This window comes from Battus philenor, unplaced genomic scaffold (genome assembly GCF_028537555.1).
Source record: "Battus philenor isolate CCGP_79_NKW_IND1 unplaced genomic scaffold, ilBatPhil1.0.hap1 SCAF_29, whole genome shotgun sequence".
In the NCBI taxonomy this organism is placed as follows: domain Eukaryota; kingdom Metazoa; phylum Arthropoda; class Insecta; order Lepidoptera; family Papilionidae; genus Battus; species Battus philenor.
The window spans coordinates 7466556-7494146 of NW_027181692.1; the positions used below are offsets into that span (position 1 = coordinate 7466556).

The window sequence follows — 27591 nt, forward strand, 5'->3', positions numbered from 1 at the left end:
TATTACTTTTACATATAAATGTATTATTTCATCATGTCGTTTATGTCAATGTAGCGTTTTATATAATATTGCTTTAAACAGTGCATTGATAATTAAATTTTAAATTAAACATGGAAAATCGAGAAAATTTAGGAGTATATTTTTATTTTATACCTTTATTATTACTAATTACTATGTAGGTTAATGTCATAGAATTTATAACGCTATAGAAATTTGAAAATTATTATTAAATTATAACATTAATACACTCAAAAGACTCGTATCCACAGCCGTAAAACGCTTACAGTGACTGCTATAATTAAGCTACATATCGTTCTTTCAGTGTTAAAGCTAACTCGCTTTGAGAGGTTATATCGCGCTATTTCCGCGAAATATAGCTTATTGTTGTCATTATTTGGCCGACGGGGATTTGGCGCTTAAATCCAAATAATTACCGGTGTCGATGTCTAGGTCTTCGAGTGCGAGGATATGGAGTTATTTCGAGAAATGCAACGATGGCAGCAAGGCGGCCATTTGTCATTATTGCAACAAATCGCTGTCTTATAAGACTACAATCACAAACCTGAAGGTTCACCTGAAGCAGAAGCACCCGCTGGTGTACAACGACCTGCTGAAAGCACCGGAGTCTCCGACGGAGCTGGCAGAGCTTCTTAACAGTAAGTCCATATAATACTTTTCATAATGAGCTCTGTTCTTTAAATATATTTGTATAGTTAAAGTACATTTGGCGGGAAATTTCGAGTATATTGTAAATATCATAAATATATTACGACTGACATTTTACCGATGGACAATTGGTCGACCAAGACAATACCTAAAAGACATTCCAATGACACTATTTAAATAATGTATTACTTTTTATAATATTACTGACATCTGAATTAAAATATTTGACTGAATAATGTTAAATTTAGTTCAGTAAAATGAAATTTAACCTTACATTCGTTGACTTTATCATAATGTTATTTCAATGATTAATCTGACCGTTTAATGGCTTCGTATTACGTTCTGACACGTTCAGGAACACTTCGTAATTATTCTAACGGATTTAATTTCTTTTGCAGACATCCGAAATATTAAAAATTATATTAAACTCACGTTTTTATATTCTGTTATGTATATAATTAAATGTACGCTTTTACAATAGTATCGATTTGAAATTAAATAAATTTGAAATTGCCATAGAACATTCGAGTGTTCGAAAAACAAAATATTCTTTATTTAAATACGTAGTTACAAGCGCTTTCAAAAATCGTTATCATAAAATGTTGGCATTGTTGTCCCTGCAGCAAGCTGCCACGGGCTCGGAAGGCAGTTCTGCTGCAGCCGGCTGCAACTCAACAGTTGCTCTTAACAAATATAATTTTATAAAGAGCGCGCGACAATAATTAGCTTTCTGAATGAGCATCAACATTTAATTCCACGCATTAACATCAGTATAGTATTCTTAGATACTATATAATATTGATTTAAACCTCTTCAGTGGCAGATCTGAATTTTTTTTTAGATTTTTTTTTTATATACGTATACTAATAAATAATTTATTTAATTTTGGAACGCGATAACTAGGAGTACACAGCTTATTTGTATCACTTGTAACACATTGTTTTTTTTTATTTGATGTTTTTTGTGAGCAAACAGAACATTTTTATTGGAATTTTAATGGGAATACCAGGTTTAAACTAGTAAAGAATCCTGAGCTCCCATGCAAACGCCGCACAGTTTTTTTAAAATTACAAATATTGAAACCATATCTGCGTTTTGTCCACTAGCGACATCAACGTGGTATGTTGAACATTTGATTGATTCGCTATTAGCCATGAGAAGATGAATTCGCTGCTAGCCATTTTGGCTTTGTTCAGCTTCATCGGTATCGAGCCCCTGGAAACAGAACATACGCTAGCTAAAAACTTTATTCTGGCATATTGTATTCCAGATACAACTAAGAAGTTCTCACGAAGAGGTAGTATACCCGTGTTGGTGTATAGTGTTGTATCTGTGGTGTAGTGTTTGCGGGAGCGAGGATTACTCTGCGGTCAGGAGATGCAGACCGACCGTGACCCTCACTTGCAGGTGCCGGTCTTGTGGTTACGTGTGTGCGGTGAGTTGCACACGACGAAGCTCGATGTGCGGTATGAGTCCTAGCGTTGAGATGACAAGAGGAATTTATTTAAATTCCGCTTTAAGAGCAGCGAGGGGCGCCGAACGTCAATGCGTCAATGTCTAGAGCAGAAAGTTCTCCGATGGACTGGAGTCTGCGTCTAATATCGATACCTTTCGGAGGTCTATAATGGCGACGTATTGCGCGAGGGCTTTGAGCTCCTCAACGTCAAAAGGATACTCTGGAACCGTCGAAGATATGAGGAAGTGGTAGATATGCTTAGCCCTATCTAAGTAAGAAAAGACAAACTCTGTATTTGGCACTAATCGTACACCGATTATATTACATTACTCCTGAGGATGTCCCGTAGCGGGGTGAAACACGTGTTGAGTGATTTAACGGTGGTAGTTGTGTAATTCGCATTGTTTGCCACATGCGAATTTATCAGCGGGCTGGCGGGCGGTGTACTTTATTGCACTACTACTGCTGCATGGAAGCTGCGGAAGTAGCTATATATTGGTCCTTTTCTTACTTAGTGACTTCCGCAAAATAATGCCTGAACCCATTAGATATTAGCCCAAGCTGATGTAGCGGGAGACGGGGGATGGAGGAGAGATTTCGAAGCGGGCTTTGAATCTTTCGTAACAGAAGTGGAAGGGGCTGGTATGGCACCATCTTTGTTGGCATAAGGGCAGAGGGCTATGCGTATAGCGACTTTTGAGCACCTTAAAGCAATCCCTGTAGTTAGCAGGATGTCTGAACTAGTTGAAGTAGGTGCAGCCTTGGAACCGCTGCCACGGGTGATGGTGACTCTACCGCTCGGAGAGTTCCTTTGCCCCGAGACCAGGACCTTTATACTGATTCTTAAAACTATGTAAACAATATTCAACCAATAAGAGCCGTCGGCCAATCACAAGCCGAGAAATATACGTGCTCTCATTCGTCCGTCGTAAATATAGAACGCTGTAACGTGGGATTCCCCTGTTTGATGCGCCGCTGATGATGACGTTTTGTAGATCCTTTAAATTAAAAAAGTTTCGTGAGTTAACAATAAAGTACCGCATAATTTACGCCACTGTTAATGATTTCAAAGAAGATAACACACCTTGGGAATTATGTTTTGGGACAACATTACCTTAGGAGTGAAATATACCCCATTATTGATCCATATGAAACTCCATTATGGAATGCTAGTTTTTTAAGAAATTTACTTGGCTATTTATATACCTGTATGAATAATATGTTTAGCGTCGGTTACTTTCGTGTTTGCAGGCTGTCAATATATGATGGTTCAAGTGGCAGGTGCAATCTGTTCGCCAGCAGGTTCATCTGGTCTTCGCCGGTATAGTGCTCCACCTACTTTCCGTGATCTTACTGTGTCGTTGGTCATGCTCATCCACTGCATGAATGATGTTCAACGTCCGCTGTCATTTCAGGCCTTGGGTCTTGTGCAGATCCTCATAGCCCTCTCCATTGGTCTCTGGGTGGCTTCAAGCCTTCTTACAAAGCTCACCATACTAATCACGTGTCGGACAGTTCACCACCTATAGTAAACACTGGTCAAATATTTCAGGCATTGTGGTATTTTGGACGAGAAGATGTTTGGGAACTTTCCGAATGTTGTTTACCAGAGTTGGATTCGGAGAGTCGTCTCTCTGGAACATACCAAGCTTGAAGGTGGTCAAGTCTATAACTTCGAGCGTAACATCTCCGATAACTTGAGCAGGCAATACATACTACTACTACTACTCCGCTAGCTCAGTGACCCAAAGTGGGTCTTGGCCTCCGAAGCGAGAGACTTCCACTTTCCTCTATCTTGCGCCATCGTCTGCCATTGGTTGACATTCAATTCGCGCAAGTCTGCCTTAGCGCGATCGATCCAACGATACTTGGGTTTACCCACTGGTCTTCGACCCCTCGGTTTTTCCAGGTACGCTACCTTCACGCTCCGATCCGATCCCATTCGCTCCAAGTGACCAAGCCAGCGGATTCGTTGAGCTTTATATTCGCCAATGATATTTGGCTGTGCAATACATGAAAATTATAAATCAACTTTGTCTTGGCAGTTTATTTATATTTATTACTGAAAAAATAAAATCGTAATTTTGTATTTTTAACTGGACACTATCAGCAATAACGCGGAGTAAAAGTTGCGGTGCATTAATCACAGATGGCGCTTTTATATATTGTCATTGTGATTTTTAATTACATTATAAATGTGAAAACGTAAGTTCCTAGATATATTTTATTAATAAACGACGTGTAATATAAATATAAAAAAATCGATTTTAAATTTTTAGTGTCAGAAAAAATAACTTTTGAGTAAGAAATAGGATATCATTTCCGTTACATTTATTAAATAATTGTTAGCATGGTTGCAAAAATATAAACGTGATATATAAATAGAGACATATTAAACTATAAGATATTAGCTGTCGTTTTCCCGCGATAGCGGACGCTATATTGTGTTGTTTAAAACAATCGTGACGTCATAGACGCCCGCCATCTTGTTTATAGCCGAATGGCATCGAAGCTGTTAAATAACGCTAGTTAACGTTATCGCGCCGTTTTATAATGAATAGCTTTAAAGTGTGGGAACATTTCCGTAAATATATTACAAATGATGGCGGGAAAATGGCTCAGTGCATTCGATGTGACAAGATTCTTAATTATTCATCAACTGTTCATAACCTAAATTCGCACCTCGCACGCCGGCACGGCGCGGAAGTGAAGGTTCCGTCGCCTACGAACCAAAAAACTAGACGGAAGCCGCGGGACAACAACTCCATAGTTTGGGCGTTTTTCACTCGACTATTGGACCGAGATAAAGTTGCCATTTGCAACGTCTGCGAAAAACCATGCTCCTATAAGACAACAATAACAAACTTGAAAAGTCATTTTCGTCGTGTACATCCTAACGAATATAACAAAATAATATCTACCCACCAAAATCATGACCAGGAATCGGATGACGAGGAAATATATTTGGAATTGGAAAATGAAGGTAAGTGATATTGTATATTTTATATATATATAGTTTGAAGTGCATCAAAAAGTTCACGAGTGACGAGGTCCTGATATATCTATACGGGAATCGAAAGAGCTGTTATCGTTTCGTTCTTTACAGGAGGCCTATACCTATTCAAGTCATTTAGAAAACAAAAACATCTATCGGTTTTTTATATAATAACCACAGAATAAATATTCAAGTACAATTCGCTTGTTTTTTTTTTAAATAGTGTATAGGGTACTTCAATATGTTATTCCTAAGTACATTAAATATATTCAACTATATACATCTCACTCGCACATGTTTACCCTGAGATATTAACAATACAGAAGTGGGTTCCATATTTAAACATCGCCTCAAGTTTTAATTAAAAAGCATGTGAATATTTAATATAACAACTGCTAACGGATATATATAGTCAAAATAGCTGAAAATATTTTATCTATGGTATTGTAAATTGTCTTTATTTTTTTTAATTATTAAATAAATTAAGTAATAATAACATACGAGGATTTTTTAAAAGTCGAATATCGTTTTTAAATAACGAACGTTAAAAAATATTCAAAATTAGAAACGTTGATGTATGCTTATAATAATAATCAAAATAGCGCGTTACGTAACGGTAAAATAATTGATATAATAATAATAATTTTAACCGTTATGTAGCTATAGCGGGTTTATGCTATATTTTTATTATACAATTAATTATGCTATTATTTTTTTTCGTAACGTTTTTAATGATCTCTTAGGCCTGTTCTACACAAACGTTTTTATTGTCGTAAAAATCGATGGCTGAGTTCACTGTACGAACATAGATAACACTTTTTTTTTAAACATAGTATGCAAAGATAATGTTTTTGTGTATGGATTCATAGAACCTTTGTAAAAAAAAATTTCGACTGGCACTTGCCGTCGTCTCAATTTCAAAGTTGTATAAGTTTGACAACAGGTCTTATAGTTTTGAATATATGGAGTTAGTGTATAAGTCACGTCAAGAGATGGCGCTGTGCATCCAAACAACATGATATTTAAGAATATATTCGAGGTCCCGCAATGTTTACGCAAAGGAGGTCAAAACGACATTGAATTGATTAAAATAGCCTGTGTTTTTCCTTCTTGCATAAGATTGGCATGGTTTATACTTAAACATTTATACCTAATAAATGTTTATGAGATTTTTGTTTGATGTTATTTTATAAATTAAAATTCATTTATTTATATTTTTATACACGTACATATTTAGACATGTGAATAGGACATTTTTGAAACGGACTTGCAATAGATTGGTGGGATTTTTTAAAATTTGGTTAGGTTAGGTTAAAATCTCAACCATAACCCAGGTCCACTAGAACATTGTTATGCTATCCCCGTCATGTAAGAAGCGAGTAAAAGTACATCGGGTTCGCAATGCAAACTCCGGAAGACCAGCAACGTGGTGGTGCTGCAGTACAGCGAGGATGCTGGAGGAGGCGCAGCTTCCTCGGGTGTCTTGGCATAGTACTAAAGGGCAGCTACGAGTTCCGAGATCCAGATGTCGAGGAGAACAGAACATTCAAGAGTGTTATAATGAGTAGGAATCTCACGTAGTCCTGTCCAGAGGTCGGAGAGCGGACGCACGGAAATGTTGGTCAACGAAAGTGAAATTAATTAGCGCCTTTTATGGTCAAAGAGCGGATGTTTACCCAAATTTGAAGGGCTACCTTTATATGGAAACAGCTTTTGTGTTAATGAAATGTAAATTTGATGGGTTGGCTTAATACAGAAAGAGCTATTATGTTTATAAAAATGTGTATTTGAAGGGATGGCTTAATACGGAGAGAGCTATTATGTTTATAAAAATGGGTATTTGAAGGGTTGGCTTAACATGGAAAGAGTATGGTGTCGATAAAAATCTAAATTTGAAGGGTTAACTTAATACGGAAAGAGCTATTGAGATAAAAAATTCCGAGATGCGAAAGAGTGAGTGAGATAGATATCAGTTTCATCAGACTAAAAAAATTGTTTATAATGCTAAATTTATTCATTACAACTAATTGAAGCACACTCCGTAATACCAACATAATAAATAATTTTAGTTAAAAATTAATTCGAATTTTAAATTGAAAATAGTTCGTTTTTCTTTACATAGATGGCGTTGTAGTATTCATATTATACAGTGGCAGCATTGGTAAATTTTCTCATTAACATTTTTTTTTAAAACACTATTACATCAAAGAACGTGGTTTGGGTCAGTGTGTCATTTGGCGATTAATTGATTTTGAAATCGGAACGATATCGTTGTTCTACAGTTTTATATTATTATCAGATTTACTACCAGTGTCTTGAATATATATAAAGTAATAAAAAAAAACACGTTATACAGATACATTAACGTGTTAATTCGCGGGATGCCGGCGCCGTACTGGCTAATAAAAGTTGGTAGGTGTGCATTTCGCGCCGGCGCGAGATCGGCATCGAAGGATGTCACGTGTTTTTGGTTTTACATAAAAATGTTTTGATTAGTTACTGCATCGAGGATGTATTCCTTAGAGGATAAGGAACTTTGAGTTTTTTCTTCATACCCCCGTTATTGGTGACCTTTGCTTCCACTCCTATATGGTTTGGGTTGTGGTCTTTAATAATTTTTCAGTCTTTTGATCTTCACGCTCAGCTGCCATCCTTCATGTGGTCTATCATTCTATTCCTTCATACCATAACTCGATCTGACTTTCTCCGGAACTTTGAGGTTAGGGACAGAGTTTCTCAAACTTTTTTGTGACAAACAACTTTTTTGTAACAAAAACGGAGACTGTCTGTTACGTAGAAGTTTTCTTGAAGCATGACGGCACATAGCAGATATTTTGATCACGTCAAACGAAATTACACCTAATTTTTATTTAAGAGTGCTTTTTTTGTTAAATTATGCATCGAAATCATTTCAAATATTTAAATGGGCCGGAGCGAAAGGGTTAAACATGTTTCGAGTACGTTTCCTCCCTTTCCCCCATTTTAAATTGTCCACCTGTGGGACGTGGGCCTCACGTTGGGAAGCACTAGTTTATGCGGTAAAACCACCAAGGGTCTATTGGAGACTCGACGGAGATTTATGTTGGCGTGACAAAAATAATAGGGGAGTCACAATATCCAAGTGATCCACGAAAATTTATCAGCTTTCGAGAATAGTCATAATTTATTCCTATTTATCCAAGATAAGGCAAAGTGCGTCAACAGCACTTCGCCATCCCGAGCGGTCTTGACCCTCGCGCTTTACTTCGCTCCACGTCATTCCAACTGCCTTCACTTCTGCAGTGATCATCCGACAGGTTTGCTTTGGGCATCCACGTCTTCACTTTCCTTGAAGATTCCATTCCAGGGCTTGCTTCGGTATGTGATCAGGGTCCCTTCGGAGCATATGGCCTGTCCAGTTCCACTTGCGGCGTTTCCAGAGATTTACTTTGGAGACTTTCTCAGGCCAGTATATACCGAGAATACGTCGAAGACAGTTGTTAACGAAGACTTGGAGCCGACGCGAGATATCTTTGGTGAAGTTCCACGTCTCGCATCCATATAGCAACTCTCCTAGTCAGTGTCCATGAGCCGTGCGAAGGCTGCCATTCCCTTGAAGTTTCTTGAAGCGAGGCCCTCTTCGGTCCTTCCTGATTCCGACTAATGCTCAACTGTAGATAATAAAGAACTAAATGGTTGGCTTGATTTGACCTGCAGGCAGATATTTTATGAAGTTAGGCGTTTGTTACTTATAAAAACAATATTCCATATTCACATCAACCACAGCATTATATCGCACGTTGCTTTAAACCGGTTTGAAATATTGTAAAATATAATATTTTTATTTCAATTAAGCTAGGAAAGAAGTAATATACACTATTAATAATTTATTTAAATCTTTATCTTACCAAAATGTATTAAAAAAGCAGATGAAATAGGATGATGGTACAAAAGATGGTACAATGGGTGGTCTTATTGGAAACAGCTGTTTATTCAAAACTAACATTAGAGGGATTTGGTCAATAAGGTAGAATAAAACATGACGGTCATCTAGTGGTGTTACAGATTATTTAAAAGACGAAAAATACAGTATATAAAAAAAAACATTGAAATTATTAAACTACACAATCTCATAAATGTCCTGTACTACAAAGTTTCGTAAACATTTCTAAGGTTCCTAGAAATTTTGCTTAGTCATGTTTGTACAGTAAAATGACGAAAACACAGTTAAATATAATCCAATAGATAATATATCTAATTCGTTACGATATATTTATATACATGTTAGAAATTAACACAAAAAAACATATATACTGGCATCGTAACAGCACAATGTATTTCTATAATTGTTATTTCTCTAAAAACAACTCTTAAACCGTAACTATAAGGTTATATATAAAATAAATTTAAAATATTTTATAACGTATTACCAAAGCATAAGGTGTATGTTTGAATAACATGTTTGTGGATTTATAATCTTATATTGTGAAACACGAAATCGTACGTGATTCCCTTCACGGGATCCAGCGCGCCTTTCATAATAAATAAATCGCACGACTTTTGCCTCTATTTTCATAGACATAACGGTCAATATCGCGTGATAATAAATCTTGTTTACATTTTGTTTGCATGTCTAAACGACGTAAGAGCTATGTCAGTGTTTATAATTTTCACCTTTATATGTATTAATCTAAAGTGTATATTTGCTTGAAGCAGTCAGTCTTGTTAGTAGCTCCATGTAAGTTAATAATAAGCTCTCGAATGTTTTGAAGCGCAAGAGCGGCAACGTCGCACCGACGCCATATTGATCAACTCTATAAATGGACGTAAGGGGTATCACGGCTTGTTTATTTCTTTTTTCATATTCGCGTGTGATTTGATGTAATATTATTTTTTTATTTGAAATATCTCGTAATTAGCATTTTAAAGTTTAATGTATTTTATTGTTTGAAGTTTTTAGAACGTGAGTATATTTATATAGAATCGTTCGAAAATCAAATAACCCTGTTTGATTTACATAGAGGAAACTTAATGAATTAAATAAAGTTTATTATCGTATTCATGTTCTTTATTTCTACAGGATGTTTGGTTATACGTGTGAAAGTTTTAAAGGGGTGAATAAATAGCACACTTTCTTTAATAATCAGTGGTTTCATATATAACAAATAAATGTATTTCTACATATTAAAATTATTTTTTGTTTATTTTAAATCCCTGCAAATCTTCTTCTGCCAGAATTCAATTGGCCTGTCGCATTGTGATAGCCTAAATAAATTGATGTACCATTTTTCGGAGTGATTACATTATACAGGTCGATTAGAAAGATATAAATTTTAAAGCTTTTTGTCGACAATTTATACTTTCCCAAATTTACTTCTACTCTCTGCTCACTGCTTTTTTAAATCTATTTTTTCTTAAGTCATACAAATATCGTAGGCAGAAAAGTGTTTGTCTTTCAAAAAATTCGAAATCTCACCGTCACAGAACTCTGAGTTGGGAAGAGCCAGCCAAAAACTTAATAGTTGCTCTTTTAAGTAAATTTTAACAATTTTTTGTCATGTTTACATTCTTATATCAACAATGTAAATAAGTAAAACCAAGTTCCGCTCATTTCGATCATCTCAATATTCTTAAATCCTATAATTAAATTTATAGAAGAAATTTAAGAAGCTTATTGAATAAAAGCTCGCAGTATCCACCGTAATATAGGAAATTGCTTCAAGGGCTTTCATTAAATATTATTACAACCCCAATGCGTTATTACCAAAACTTATTACAGTGTTCAAGATTATATAAGTGATAAAAATACTTGGAATTCAATTCCTGCAGGGATATATTTTCGTGAACGTATTTTAAGCGCATCAGTAGTTAAACCTTTTTGCAGGGCTTTAAAAAAATTGAAATAATGTCCAAAGAGTTTCTCGTTGGGTTCTTCTCTGATATGTTAGAGTTGGAACTTATGGTCAACTTACATTTCTGTTGATGTAGGATTAAAACCCTACCGGATTTCCAGGGATGTTAGTTAATTAAGTATAGTTTTTGGTAAGTCAATTTGGACGATTTGAAATTACAGATAGTTCGATCTACTCGAATAAAGCCTATACCTATTAAAATCCTACCTACCTGGTAAAAATCCAATAACCAAAAATCCTAAAATTGATAATAAAACTTGGGAATGAATTGCAATACTACTGTAATAAGTATATCGAGAAGGTGATCACAAAACGTGTGGTGCTAGCCCAGAGTTAGAGGACTAACACTTGCATTCGCTGCGGGTTCGATTCCTAAAATACAGTTCTATGCAGTACATTATTAGGGGGACAGGAAAGTAATGTTGCTTCTGTCGACATATATAGAAAAACCGATTGATTTGTTACCGCTCCGACGTTGGTGTTGTATACTAGACGGCAAAACGTTGATGACAAAAGTGAATATATTGTTGATAAGAAATAAAACTTGTTAAAAATGTAGTCGTGTGAATTTTACTTAAAGAGACATTACTATTGCCACTGCTTACAAATAAGTTTCTAAAAGATAGACAGCAGCGTCCTCTGTGATCTGCACATGGCGATTATGGTATATATACCCCATATATCCTTGCAGTGGGCATATATGGGCTGAAGTGACGATCACAAAAAGTCACATATAGTTTGCTGTTGGCTCTTAGATTTAGGCGTTTAGAATCCTCTTAGTTTTATTTCTGAATGTCTCTTGTTAATATAAGTAGAACCACTCCTCTTTACTTATATTGCACTTATTCTTCTCTTCGTTACATAAGTAATCGACAAAGGATTTACTACACATAGATACGACGGGGTAAGCTAGCTTTCTACCTTCGTACGATTGTCATTATGAAATTTGAACAGCGATATTTAAATTTGGAATAACTCGCGGATCCTTTGTTTCGTCAATTCATATCCGAAGAAGCTATAGACTTAGGTCAACAATAGAAAAGTTTTGAACAAATTAAAGAAATATATATTTCTAATTTTTAGATTTGAACAAAATGCAATATAAATATTTCTATAAATTGAATGTTGGCTTTAAGAAACAAGTTAGGTAATGATATACCCTTGGGAAACGATTGGTCGTTCCGAAAATAGATCCAGGAGGCGAGGGGCGCAATCCCGGTTTTATTGATTTACAGACTCAGCTGGAGGCCCCTGCGGCCCGCCGCGCCCCGGCCCTGGGGGTAGTCCGTGTGGGTGTATCTACTGTGTCTTTGTTTGGCGTCCATTAAAGCACATTTGTGAATTAATAATATAATGTCATAATTGGAGACAGCAGTAAGATGTCTGCTAATCGTATTTTGTGTTGTTCGATACAAAAGAAATTTACTAGCACTTAAATAAATATTCAATATGCTGAATAATGTCGATAACGAGCTTTGGAAATGGTAATGCTGGCTATTTTCCTACGAGATCAATTTAAGTCTGGAGATTTGTGTGAACAAAAGTGACCGTCAACCCGGCGTTAGTTAGCAGGCCTTCATAACGCACGGAACAGAAGACCGTTGGGACTTTACCCAAAAGGTGCACATTGTTAAAGTCATCACAAGAAGGACGTTCACCATCCACGAGGCGCAGGGACTAAAGAGAGAGGCGGTCATCGATGTGCGGACGCAATAGTCCAACAATAGACACCCTCGGGCTGTGCAAGTGTCCATCACGCGGTGGTAGCAATATCACGTTTCATGGAAGAGGCTCATGATGCGATCGCAAGATTCATCGACGTGAATACGGCCAATACGGAGTAGGTTTGAGGAAGTGGTCGCACGAAAGGTAATCTTAAAAACTGGACATTGTAAGAGCGTCGTTAAGGTAGATTAAAAAGCGTACTTTTTAGCTTTGACGCTGATGTCTGTGGAACAAAGATCCTGAAACAAAAGTCATTGGAAGACGCTGAATGAAGACCACTTCCAATCGCTCCTATTGGAAGGACATGGAGGAGGTTTATGTCCAGCAGATGGATGTCCTGTGGGGTGATGACGATGATAACAATGCACGATACTGATAATTAATCATATGGAAACAAGCAGTGATGTTTGATCATAAAAACGAATTCCTGGTCAAATTATATGTGTACAATGAGTTGTAAAAGGATTGTCCGTGATAGTGTGTGTGTGTGTGCGTGCACGTGTGTGTGTGAAGCTTAAAACACAAATACAATACCAATATAACTATTGGAAACTATAAAAGGCAGAAAGTTTAAACCAAGTTTTAAAGAAGCACCGGTACATGAAGTTACAACGCCACACGACGTCTCATTCGTTGTTATATTCAAACAAAGGCTTTCATATTTTTGCCAACAATACATCCTCTACTTTACTATTAGGTCAAATAACTCGCTCCCGAGTGAAAGTGGCTGGGGTGTGGAATGACCCTTTGAATATTATATATAACATTTATCAAATGACAATAAACTCTATTGCCATAGATATAGAGTTCACAATTGGGTCGTTAGTGAAAAATAAAATTTAAAAATAATAAAATGAATTCGTATTTCGTTGTTAAAATTGCTCACACGGACGCATCGATGTTTATGTTAAAGCGGTGGTCATAGACGATCTCTTGATAATAAAAAATACCTTTTTATTATCAAGAGTTTTATAATACGGAGATATAGTATAAGATATATATATGTGTATATATATATATATATATATATATATATATATATATATATATATATATATATATATATATATATATATAATTCTGTGGGCAAAAAGTAAGGTTTTTTGGTAATAAAATATTATTCTTATTTATTCTTATTTTCAGTCTGGAAGAACGCATTTTTGCCAACGCTTTCTCTAGTCCTTGAAACAGTCGGAATAGTCTTTTTCCGGTACAGCCTTCGAGACCTTCGATTCGGTTTTAATTTCCTGAATCGTGTGGGCCTTTGGGTGCGCTGGATATTTGACGCGTTTGTGATAAAAAAACACCCTGCAAAATAGTTTGGCCTAAGCCAAATGATATTCAAACTTTTGAACAAACACACGTTTGGCTAATGTTATTGTATAAACTACATTACCTGCCTTCGTTATGTCTGGGAGTTGTACACAGACACACACACATATATACATATATATATATATATATATATATATATACATTTATAAGTGACATTTTCATGAGGCAATGTAAATTGTACTTTATTAATGTACAATTCTTTATATTGTTATAGTACTGTTGTATCTTCGTAAACAAAGATAATTGTAATCTTCCATAATTGATAGCATTTGTTTTTAATTATAACGAATTTGATATAAATAAAATTAATGACTGATAAAAAAATGTCGCGTGCATGTTTTCGAACGGATACCTCAGTTTTACGTTCAAAAACCGACCAACCGTCTGAAGCGGATTTCCGAAAATAGATTCCTTATTTAAAATATCTATTAAAAAAATCTTAACCGTCTATCTTATATTGAAAAAACCTTAAATCCTTGATCAATTATAAAACCGTGTTCACATTGACCAGTTTTTTTTGTCCCTCGTTCTCGTTCCTCCTGCCGTATGTGGGACAGTGACGATAATTTTTTCAGTTAAAACTTTCATTCGTTATTTCCTTTCGGCCTTCAAATGTTTATTTATCCAAGCAGGTTGAACATTGACCTAAATACACAACCTTGAGAAAGTATGGGTTTTCTATTTTTATAATATTACTGTAAAAACGATGAAAAAACCTAAGTGAACGATTTGAAATAAAAAAAATTAATTATTATTATTTTAGCAGTAAATTCACTGCTGGATATATGTCTCCGCAATACACTATCAAAATACTACGTCTTCCGGCGATATATACATATATATATGTATTTGAGGAAATATCCGTTCGAAATATACGTGAAGGCTGTTACTATTAGTTCCTGTATACAGAGGAATGTATGTCATACATTGTAACATAGATTTGAGGAAATATGGTTTTACTTAAAAAACATTACAAGCATGGATTGTGTTCCGTATACCCTTACCGTATTCTACTATGCCTTCCATACACTGTTCCTTAATTCTGAGAGTACTGACCCCTCCACACCCTTAATAATTCTGGTTCTTCTGGATATATCCTGGAAAAAGTTTAGTAAAATTCCAAAAGCAATTTCCAATTTACCCGGAAAAAAATAACAGCCTATGTTAAAGCAAAATTGATAAATAAGGCTTTTATTTCTTTATTTTTATCTGATGGATGCCCACTGAAAGGTCACATAGGCCTTAAAGACAACCACGATAAACAGTCTTGCGATTTTTTTATGTAGTTGTAATGGAATAGGCGTTTGTCTTTCATCTCACCTGATGGAAAGTGTTGATGAAGACGAAGGTGGTACATGTCCATCTACAAGAAACCTGTTCACTCTACTCTTAAAGGCTCCAGAGTTCAAGTCAGGAAAAATAGACCCAGGCAGGTAGTTCCAAATCTTGGCGACTTACTGCTGCATCCACTGACTTCCCGATCTTAACTACCTCATAGGACCAGCTAGTGGAGGGTTTACTCAAGCCGCGTCTACCGCCAGTAATGCTTTTAATATACTAATGTGACAAAAAGAAGATTTATAACAGAAGGAAGTGGTTAAATTGACGTAAAAGAGTAATTATTGAGTTTCTTGCTTGGTTCTTCTTGATGGAATTAAAAATTCGCATCTGGCAGATAGAGTATGTTTAAAAACGTATACAAATTTACGTTATATAAATGTCTTATCTAAACATTATCTTTGTACAGAACAAATAGTTTCTGAAACAGGGTTTATTCTTAGATATACTGATGTGTGTGTTAATTAAAGTGAACTAAAGGTATATTGATATAACTACACAAGGATTTAGTTACGAGTAAGTAAACAAGGTTGATATGTTTACAACTAAAAATACTGTATGAATGTGTAAATAACGTATTAAAATGTAAACATCGTAAACCCTATCCCGGCGTCCTATTTGACCAGCCGTCAACTCGGTTGCGTCACTTGTTTTGCACGGAGCGGCAGCGTCGCCTTTCTCCTCGGCCGGGTGAACGCGGGGAGTGGGGTGCAGGGAGCGGGGTAACCTGTTATGCCTACGCCGCCGCTAGCCGCGTCCATCGCGATCGGAACCAAATAATCACCTTTCTGGCTGAAATATTAAAATAAAAACTATTTTTTGTATCTAATTTTTCGTAGAGTTAGTAGACAATTAAATACGCAATAACATTCTAGAACACGTAACGACTTCTATTCCATATTTAAAAAAAATTCAAAAACGTTCGTGTACTGAGGTTATTTTTTAATTGACTTCACAGAAAATATAACACTTTTAGAAGTATGTATTCGAATCCATGCTATTTAAGTATATATGAAATTGTGTAATTGTATATTATTTAAATAAATACATACATGTTTAATTCCACTGTTCTTCTCAGGTCTGCGGTATTTATACGAACAGATGTTAGACATTTATATCAAAAATATATATCTAATATATGTGGAATAAAAACACTTTGAATTTCGATACGACAATAATGTGGTTTATTTTTGAAAATATATTATATTGTAAATAGTTTAAATTTCCTGTTCTTGTCATGTCTTGTTTATGCGGGTTTCCGCAAACAAGCGGAACAGTGCACATTTTGCGTCAAGGTTAGTCTTATTCAAACCAACCAAACTCCTCGAGATATCCCAGCGGACTCTTGATATCGATGGCGATTTCAGTAAGGCACCTCTTTGAACCTGGGTAGCCCTGTAGAGTGCTACCCTCATACACTGAAGTAATACGAAGGTAGTCTGGTCCTCTTTCAGGCACGCCCTGCACAGAGCAATGTTTGTTACACCAAACAGATGTTTGTTAAAATGATCATGACGGGTATAAGATCCCAGATGCAGTCGAGGTCGCGACAGAAGAAGCAGAGTTTTGGAGAACCAGAATATGGTTGGCAATGCCTCTTTTGATTTCTTGTGGTTTATGCAGTATTAATTTATTTATTTTAAACATACACGTGTCAACAGTAATACGTAAGTTTATAATTTTTTCGTACACAAAAATTAAATATGTCGCCTTTTCTGGTCGTACACAGCCCTGGCCATATTTATGCAGGCTTATATCTAAAAGTTAGTATGAATAAAACAGATAAACAGTATTAAACAGCTCTCTATATAATATAATCTATAATCTATATAAAAAAGTAAATGTAGGTATTCTATACCTATATGCAACTACACTAGAAAAAATTTCGAACTCTTATATATCCGTACATTCTGGCAATTATACGAAGAACTGACCTAAGGAATCTGTCTCCCAAAGTAAGAACATGGAGGTCGCTAATATGAGTCACCGTACGGACTAGACAAGCTTAAACCCAAGAAAGAAGAACAGGAACTGGACGTGGAACATGTAGCCCCATCAGGAGAGACGAAGGAACAATTCCAGAGCCCCATAGACGCAATACATCACATCCAAGTGGCCTTGGAGAAAAGGGAAGAACTAGTAGTGGGAGAAATTTCAATTTTAGGTCCAGCACTAACCGCAGCTGTAAGCGTTAAGACTAGCAGCGTCATCATCTAACAGAAACTAGAGGAAAGATCTGGCAATCGGATGGCGCAGTCCGAGGTTATATAGTTGTAATGGATTAGGCGTTTGTCTTCCATCTCATCTGATGGAAAGTGTAGATGAAGACGAAGGTGGTACATGTCCACCCAAAAGAAACCTGTTCGCTCTACTCTAGAAGGCTCCAGAGTTCAACTCATCAGGAAAAACAGACCCGTGCAGGTCGTTCAAAATATTGGCGACTCTCACCAAACACGAGCTGTCAAACCGTTTACTTCGACTTTAGGTTGACAACAACGTATGATGAAACTTTTAATAATTATCATTTAATTATTCCTCTTTTTTAGGAGAATACTACAGTTTATATTAATCAATCTGCCATTGACATACTGCGATTAAATATACTGTAATTTAAAATTGAAAATAAATTTAAAGCGAAAAAGAAAGAGAATTCTCGAAAAAGAATTTTCGAGAATTCTCAGAAAAGAATTCAACTGTTTTTAAAAATCGATTCAAATTTTTTATGCACTTATTTAATAATTGATTTACACTTTACACACTACAGTGGTAGGTAATGGCAGATTTAGTGCATTATACAGAATTATTGGTAAAAGCTTGAAGACTTTTGTTGCCAAACCAATCATCCTGTATGTATTGTATATTATCCAGAGTGATATAAAGATAACCTATAGGCAGTTGTGTAAATGTCGAGACAGATAAAGGGGAGATAGGAAAATACTATGTTATATATTGTACAGATAATAAATACTATATCTTTAAATATACGTAAAGCGGAAAATAGCATATATAATTACACATTTAGCAATAGAAGGCAATTAATAGGGCACTATATATTTTTATATACGATATATATATATATATATATATATATATATATATATGTATATATAATGTTTTTGGTTTTGATAGATGTCAAATGTTTGACAGTTAATGATAGATGTTTTAATTTGTTTTCTATAAAGTGTTGTTCTAGCTTGTAATATAATAAAAAAAGCATAAAAAAAGAATCTGCCGAGCCGAAGTGTTCCAGTCGTTCAGTTCCCACCGGATACATTAGGCAATTTATTTTTTTTTATAAAAAAGATTATTATTAACATGGCTTTAAAATATTAACTGTGTCAAATTTAAAAAAAAGAAAAAACAAAGTCATCTATAGCGCCCGTTGGCGTGATTAGGGTCTACAGTCGCTTGCGGGCCCGAAGCGCGGAGCGGCAACGTCGCCTTTCTCTTGCAAAATGGCGCCTGACACGAAAACATTCAAGTTTTCTTTTCGACCAGTTACCAAGCGCACGTTTTGTTTTAACTTAACGCCTTTATACCAAAATAGGGTAGGCAGACTTTTATAATGACTTGAAATTATCATCCTAAGATTTTTTCATTAATTATTTATAGGTAGTTTAATGAAGTTCCCATGTCATTTATAAATCAAAGGTAAACATTATTATGTTTTTTTTTTTTTTTTTTAATTAAAACCATAGGACAACTATACCTGAACAGCCGTCGAATAGATTTGCAATAGAGCAGTTGAGCAATGTGAATAGTCTTATAAATTACTAGCTGATCCCGCAAACGTTGTTTTCCAAAAAATATTAAAGTTAATATTAAAGTTTTTAATTAACAAATGTAAGATAAGGGTTGATCGTAGATGGGTGAAAATTTAGGTTTGTATGTATTTTTGTATGCTGTATCATAATAAAATAAAAACCAAAAAAATTGTCTTAAAAATTAAAAATAAAATTTAGGGGTGGACCACCCGTATCACTTAGGGGTATGGAAAATAGATAGTAGCCGATTCTTAGACATACTGAATACGCATGTAAAATTTGGTAAAAATCGGTCAAGCCGTTTCGGAGGAGTTCAAGTTCGAACACCGTGACACGAGAATTTTATATATTAGATTATTCTCGATTAAAAAGAATGTCAGGAACGGGGAATATTGTCGAAAGCATCACATCACATCTAATTTGCAAGTTGGCATGACTGACAGTGCCAGGGTACAGATGACGGTTGGAGTCTTAAAGTCCTGGTTTGGAGACCACGGTTCGACAAGCTAATCGTGGGACGTCCACCCACATAGTGGACAGATGACTTTATTATTGCCGTCAGACCGGTTTTTTTTAGAAATCTATGAGCAACTCTGTGCTGTTTGTATAAAAAAGTAAGTATGTAAACGCATCTTTATATTTTTAAATAAATACGCCCACTGCAGTCTCACAAGTTGACAGAGAGAGCAGAGTAATGTTTCGGTTCTTATTTGACTAAAGAAATTTAAATATACATTATATAGGTGAATTGTGAATTACAATTGGGAAATGAAATTGACACTAGTTTAGAGAAATATTGCCTAATTTAATGATTAATGATACCAGCACCTTACTAAATTAAAATAACAAATTGATATGAATATATTTATTAAAATGATTTGGAATTTGAATTTAATTTTTTCATTATATATACACCAATACCTCGATTTGCGTTTTTTTCGAAGTTGCGTCGCTGCTAAATTAGTACTAATTTTTCACTGTGCGTTGTTAGATTTTCGAGGTTGCGTTGTTATGGGTTCGAGTCTTTAATTTTGTTTTGAAAAATTTTTTTTTTCTTAAAGATGGAAACACTTTTGTTTCTAATTGCGCCATGCCATCAAAACTCGGGGATTCCCTTTCTAACTAAAAATCAATGCAATTTGAATACAGTTTAATTTTCACTTTGTGGTGCTAATTTTAGAGTTCAGTTTCAATTACGTAGTGTGTTGTAATGTATGGTACGGTGTACATTTTATACAAGCGTAATTTTCTATTTATATAGGAAAGTAATGTCGCTTTATTAAGTTAAATTCACACGACTACATTTTTAATAAGTTTTTATTTCTAATCAACAATGTATTCACCTTCGTCGTCAACCTTTTTTTCATCTAGTATACAAAATCAATTCCGGAGCAGTAACAAATCAATCGGTTTTTCTGTGAAATATGTCGACAGAAATACAATTTTTATAAATACGAAAAGGACCAATATTTAGCTACTTCTGCACATGCAGTGGTAGTAGTGCAACAAAGTGCACCGCCCCCAGCCCGCTGATAAATGCGGCAAACAATGCGAAACACACAACTACCACCGTTAAATCACTCAACACGTGATTCACCCCTCCACGGGGCATCCTTAGGAGTTATGTTACACCGATTAGTGCCAAACATAGAGTGTAGTGTGTTCTTTTTTTTGTGATTATATATACCCGACCCTTACTGCTTTGTTTTATTTCGCTATATTACAACTTGTAAGACCTCTTTGCTGAATTTTAGAAATGAATGGCGACAATTTTCGTTCGTAGACAATATAATAATTAGGAAACCTTAAAAATATTTCTAAACACGACTCTACTCATTTTTGTGTTCAATCAAAAACCTGCCGCTTGGCTTTGTCAATTATTGAAATATATTCATATCTCCTTCGCACTCGGCTAATGCAGTCATCCGTCTTCTTCTTTCATTTAGCACAGATTATATTTTTAGAATAAATAAAATGTTTTTAACTTTTTATTTTAATACGCTAATGTGATATTACAGAAAAGACGCAAATATTATTGAAGCAGGAATCTTGGTTTTATGGTTAGTTCTTTATGGCCTTCAGTATTGGAGCCTTTCTCTCTAGTATTTATGGGACACGGTATTATAATCTTATTTATAATATATAATATCCTCGATTAAAATACTCATTTCATTTCATATTACATCATAATTAAACAATTTTTGCTTATTTACATAACTTTCTTTTATTCCTATTGTTACAAAGCATGAGTTACAGAACCCTCTAAACAATAAACACGGAACCCTTGGATCAAGAAGTGCTGTAAACACGCGTGACCTTGAATTTTTTCTAGATTTTTTTGTGTACGGTTCTCGGAAATTCAAACCGAGTACTATCTCGAACTTACTAGAATCTTCTTCGTAGTATAAATAGGTGTACTCCCCATGTCGACAGTTCAGTGTTGTTTTTCGAGTTATAAGATTAAGGTCTACGATCAATGGTACAAAGTGACTATTTGGTAAATTATTTGGACAGTGATTTCTTGAGCGATACGGAAGCGTAGTTTGGACTAAGCGAAAGTATACTTTGTGTTAAAGTAGGGTGACCATCTGATTTGTAAATAAAGGACTCCTTGTGAACCAGTGCTGTTTCATTTCGAATCAGAACCCACAGTACGTAACACTATTAATTACGTCTTAAATCACAAAATTACTAGTAATACGATCACAGATACGTATCGTACGTATCTATCATACCAGATATCTATCTATCTCTCTCTATCACGTGATTACCAGAAATACCATGATGTCAACAGATATACTTCCACTGAAAGGTATAGGTTCCCCTGAAGATCTGGTCTGGACTGGAATGGAGGACTCCATTTCTCTGTACAGTAAATACTTTTATTCCACTTTTAATACTCTTATCGGCCAACTAGCATAGTTTCCACTAGACAACATATCACCTCGATGGTTATCCAACGACTGACCGAGCTCCCGACTCAATAATCAAAACGCTGTTCCAACTTCACCACTCTTCAATCCTTTCACCGGATGTTGTCACAAAAGAGTGACAGGGTCGAGTAGTGTTGCCGTTTAAGAAAAATAAAACTACCCTTTATAAAATCATTACACCCGAAACCTTGATTATGTTATCGGTATCTTTCGTCTCCAATGGCTGCCGATGTGCCACACTTACTGCCATTTCGAACAATTAATTCTTCAAGCTTCAGATCTTGGTTCTTTTACAAATCGTCTTATTTCTAATCTCATTTCGCGATGAAAAACATCTTACTGTTCATATTCAAATATAATTAATACTGCTATTATGTAATTACTCGTAATGCTTCTACGCAGTTACTAGTAATATGATTGGTAGTACTCGAAAACTAGTATTAGCACAGATAACTCTTCGGCTATTACAAGTAATACCCATGTTCATACGTAATTAACAGCAAGACCACAGATCGTATTAAATTACCGGTAATGCCAATGGTAAAGTATCAAATTTAGTGTTTTTAATATCATTGCATATATGTAATTACAAGTAACAGGAAATGATTTTTGTAGGCTATTTCGCAATTAGTGTAATATTGGGTAGACAAAATATTTTAGCAATAATCCACCGCTGGACTTGGGTTTCTCCGATATTTCTATATATATATATATAGTCACAAATATACGAGATTTCTACCTACCTATCAATAGAACCAGGTTAAAGCTGCTTCCAGAGGCAACTATGCTGCAGATAATCAGGCCAAGAGAAGCTCCAGCACAGTCGTTTACGACCCAAAGCCGGTCATCCCACTACCAATGGGTAAGACCAGATCTCTAGTAGAGATACTAGGAGTCAACACAGAGAGCAATGGACGAGCCATGAGGAGTGACAACATGAGGCAATGCCTACCATTAGCTGCCGGTTCTCTTACCCCCTGCTCCGGCTGCCGTGACCCTGACTGCGTTTGGTGGCAGGGAACTTAACTTATCATGATCTTTTTAACAAACATCTATTTACAACAGACTTTACAAACAGTCCTTTATTATTTGCTCACGTACTTTGGTGTACGGGAGGTTTTTTTTTTTTACTCGTGACCTCTATCTTGTGTGGGACAGGGACTATTCACGGTGTACGGGAGTAGCACCCTATAGGATTGCCCAGGTGCTTCTCCTAGATCGCCGGCAACACCAAGGATCTGATGGTATTTCTCGAGGAGCTGGGTTGGTTCGATTTAGATCAACAGTGACGCAAACAAGCGCATTGCCAACAGTAAAAGACATAGTGTGCTATATACAACAATACACTTATACGAAGGTTAGAGTGTATTTCAAAAATTGAATTTGTAAGAATAAATAAATAATTTTTATTTCAATTGTCACCTTAAGTTTTGATGACAGTATTACGTAAAATGCTGGTATAGATGTAAAAAGCTTATGGTATTCGACGCAAAACGACCGCATTGCCGACAATAGAAGACATGGCACAATACAACAATACACTAATACAAAGGTCATAGTGTATTTAAAAAATTGAATTTGTAAGAATAAATAAATAATTTACATCAATTGATCATAAGTTTTGATGACAGTATTATGTAACACGCTGGTATAGAAGTAAAAAGCTTATGGTGTTCCCCTACCATAAACGGGGCCTTCGGAGTCGCGGGAGTTAAGGGTGGGGGCCCTAAACTCCCACTAGCTTCGGCCACTCTGGGTCGGACGATGGTTCGACGCAGTCTCGAACCATCTTGATAGCACCACGAGGGTTTCGGGGGGTGGTGGGAACCATAAACGCATACCCCGGGACAGGCTAAGTAAAAGACTGCGTAATGATTTCTGACCGGGAAACACCGCGGTCCCCCGTATAGCGTAGAGGGTGAACACCGGGGGGTGGGGTTAGTGGGGGTAGGAATCCCACATACCCCTGTCCTCCTCCCAGATGCAGGACACTTTGAACGTCCGGAAGATCCCCCTTCCGAAACCGAAAAAAAAAGATGTAAAAAGCTTTAAACACGCTTATAATGGAACAGCCAGGATTTACAATAATTTCAAAGAATAAACACAACAATGTCATATTTAAACAGTCGTAAAGGACGAAGACAATGCATCGGGAAGTCGCTGCGCTTCCGCCTTGGTCGCGTTTAATGTCATCAAGTTGAATGCGCAACCACACCTACAGGTTTTATTTCCTGAACGGTAAATATAAAATATTGAACTATTATATATATTTAGATTTTATAATCGTAAATATCAAGTAACCATTGCACACCCACTGCTGGGCAATCTTCGTGGATTTCTGATTGAAATCAACATGCTGTGCAATGTTTTTTTGCTAATTTTGGGCTCATCTGTGGGTGTATGTTCTTCATTTGTCAGTTCGATGTCTTCAGAAGACATAGAACTGTTTTTTTTTCTACCTTCCAATCTTGTAGGACAGGATTTGATGTTAGAATTTCTGCACAATCTTTTCCTTTTATTTCTGTACTCTTCTATCGTTCTTCGTATCTTTCCTCTTCTTTCATTCAACAATTCTCTATCATTCCTTTTTCATACTTATTTCCGTTCATTCATCGCGTCAATTCATTCGCATCGTTCCTCAAATATCTCAGATCCGGATATTACTTCTTTACCTTAATTTATATTTATTTCGTGCTATTTTTCATTTCTATTAAATACGCTAATTTGTGTTTCTATTATTTCTTCTTAGTTCTATTAACTCTACTTTTATTTCTCTTTTCTCTACCTTCTGTTTATTTGTTTGCTCAACCGATCTGTACCAGTTTTATTTTTTATTGCGTCCTCCGCTATCTTCCTGCAGCATTTGAGGAACGAGGAAGGTATCCTGTCATAGAGCCGTTTAGGAAGTTCAATATAGAACCTGCTTTGTTCCACTTGTACTTACGAATCTGTTTTTTTTTATCTTATCCCTCCTATTTTGTGACAGGGTATGTTACAATACGGGTGTATATAATTTTTTATTTTTATAATATATATTCTAGAAAGGCTAACGTAAATATAATAATAAAATAAATAAAATTAGAAATGAGAAATAAAGTATAGTAGTAAATAGTAATGAATAAATGAATGTAAAAAAACGAACCGGAAATGTATGATTAATTTAATTTTGATTATTATTTGATTAATCTAGTCTAGTTAGAAATAATAAATGTAACGCCTGATTCCATTAAATAAAAATATGAATGTAAGGATAAATAATCAATGATTTAGTATACATTCCTTAGTCATTTACTTAAAAATAGTTTACTGTTTGTCCTAATGCAGATGGAGAGCCTATAAAAGTGGATAGGACTTAGCGGCAGCGTAAGACGGTTCATTCACATGGTGGAAGAACTTTAAGGCTTTTATGGGGAAGGGCTACATCCTATAACTAATATTCAATTTTTAAAAATAAAAATAGCATTTATTTTCCGCCCGTTATTTGGTCAATTTGACCAAAATATACCAAGCGATCTGTATATAGAATCTGACGAAGCGAATCGCCACAAAAATGTACGATAACATATTATTTGCAAGCGATGTGGGAGCGGATTTTAATTCTTCGCACATGTGGACGCAGGCCAAACGTGACGTCTGCCTGACAGTTCGATTGTAAAGGTGTTTACACACTTGAGCTTCATATCAGACTTTTTTTTAACAGAGTTGAAGTTATCGATACGATATTTCTTTATTAAACATATTGAAAGGGAATACCATATATTATATTGACAAAAAATTTGTTATACTTTTAACCCTTGAAAGCTTTTGCACTTGCAATCAATCTCCGAAAAGAAGCATTCCTGGAGTCTTGTAACTTTTTCTAGCACCGCTAGTTCTGTTAGTCAGGTAATAATTAGCAATCAAGCTAAGGTTTGGCTCTCTCGGGTGACTAGACGAAATGATAAGCAGATGTTATTGGAGTCAGCCTAATCCGTGGTCCCAGTATGAGGGATCTTGAACCTACTAACAAACTTAGGGACCAACTTATCTGGTGAAAATTCAGCATGAAGACTCTCCTGGGACTCTGGTTTTAGGTTACACGCCTTCAACTTTACCACATCCGTGGAATTTGAACATTCCACTTTGATGACACCAGTAGAAGTCTAAAAAAATTCGCTTCGTATGAGATTCTTTTTGTTGCTAGAGCTGATAATATCATCACGTTATATATTATTACTAAAAAAAGGTTTACATTACATCAATTGTTCGCAACTTTTTCTCGTTTACGGTACTAACAACATTCATAGAATATTGCCGTACACCCAAACCTAAATTCGTGAGACGAGTGAACGTGACGCGCTGCCGTGTCTCAAATACATAATATGTATAATGAAAAATTGTTAATAAGAAAAGGACCAATATTTAGCCACTTCCGCACATGCAGTGGTAGTCGTGCAACAAAGTGCACCGCCCGCCAGCCTGCTGATAAATGCGTATGCGGCAAACAATGCGAATCACACAACCGCCACCGCCAAATTACTTAGTGCCAAACACCGATTAGTGCCAAACAGCACTCTGTGGCGGCTATCTATCAGCGGGCTGGCGGGTGGTGCACTTTATTGCACGACTACCACTGCACGTGCGGAAGTGGCTAAATATTGGTCCTTTTCTTACTTAGGATGGACTTCCGCAAAATAACGCCTGATTCCATTAAATATCTTCGAGCTACGTCTGTGATCTCCGAGCAAAGCCCTCTTGAACTCTGGGCGACCTTGTACCAGAAATATCTGATGCAGTAATTTACAACTTGGTTAAGGTGTTTACACACCTGTGCGAATTTAATGCAGCCATCTACAATGTAATCACACCAGGTAAATTAAAAAGCCGAACCGTTTGGCTCCGGGCAACGTGACGATAGGAAGAAAATGGACAATATATTTATGACAAGTTAATACATGTAATACGAAATGTAAACCTTAAAAACGATTTATATGAACTGGCAAAATAAATACGGAGTAGGCTTCCTAAAGTATTTAATGGAGTCAGGCGTTATTTTGCAAAAGTCAATTATAAGTAAGAAAAGGACCAATATTTAGCCACTTCCGCACATGCTCATATATATTAGCGCATTTATCAGCGGGCTGGCGGGCGGTGCACTTTGTTGCACGACTACCAATGCATGTGCGGAAGTGGCTAAATATTGGTCCTTTTCTTACTTAGGCTTCCTAAAGCTCTATAAAGCCTCTCAATTACTCTTAGATCAATGCGTACTATTCTATAACATACTTTCGTACAACAACAATAAATTGATAATCATCTATATTAAAATGTTTTTTTTATAATTTTCTGGCTAAAAATGAAGACAGGCAAAATTTTTTTTTCTCTATATAAACAAGATAAAGTATAAATAAAAATTATATAAAGTGTTCTTTTATACATAAATATTAAAAGATTGTTCCGTATAAAATTAGTTTTCAAATTATACAAAGATTATAATTATAAGCGTATC

General features: G+C 35.7%; 1 protein-coding gene across 2 annotated transcripts in view; it reads left to right on the forward strand.

Moving 5' to 3' along the window:
- The first annotated feature begins 335 nt into the window (after positions 1–335).
- The window catches only part of bdwf (bedwarfed), a 38132-nt gene continuing 10876 nt past the window's right edge, over positions 336–27591 (forward strand). The window contains exon 1 of one of the 2 annotated variants that reach the window (XM_068769897.1): positions 336–656. In XM_068769897.1, coding sequence (XP_068625998.1) covers positions 443–656 — 214 coding nt within the window. In that variant the 5' untranslated portion in view covers positions 336–442. Of the gene's footprint in view, positions 657–4677; positions 5106–27591 lie in introns of those variants that run through there. The other variant, XM_068769896.1, reaches the window with a different exon arrangement.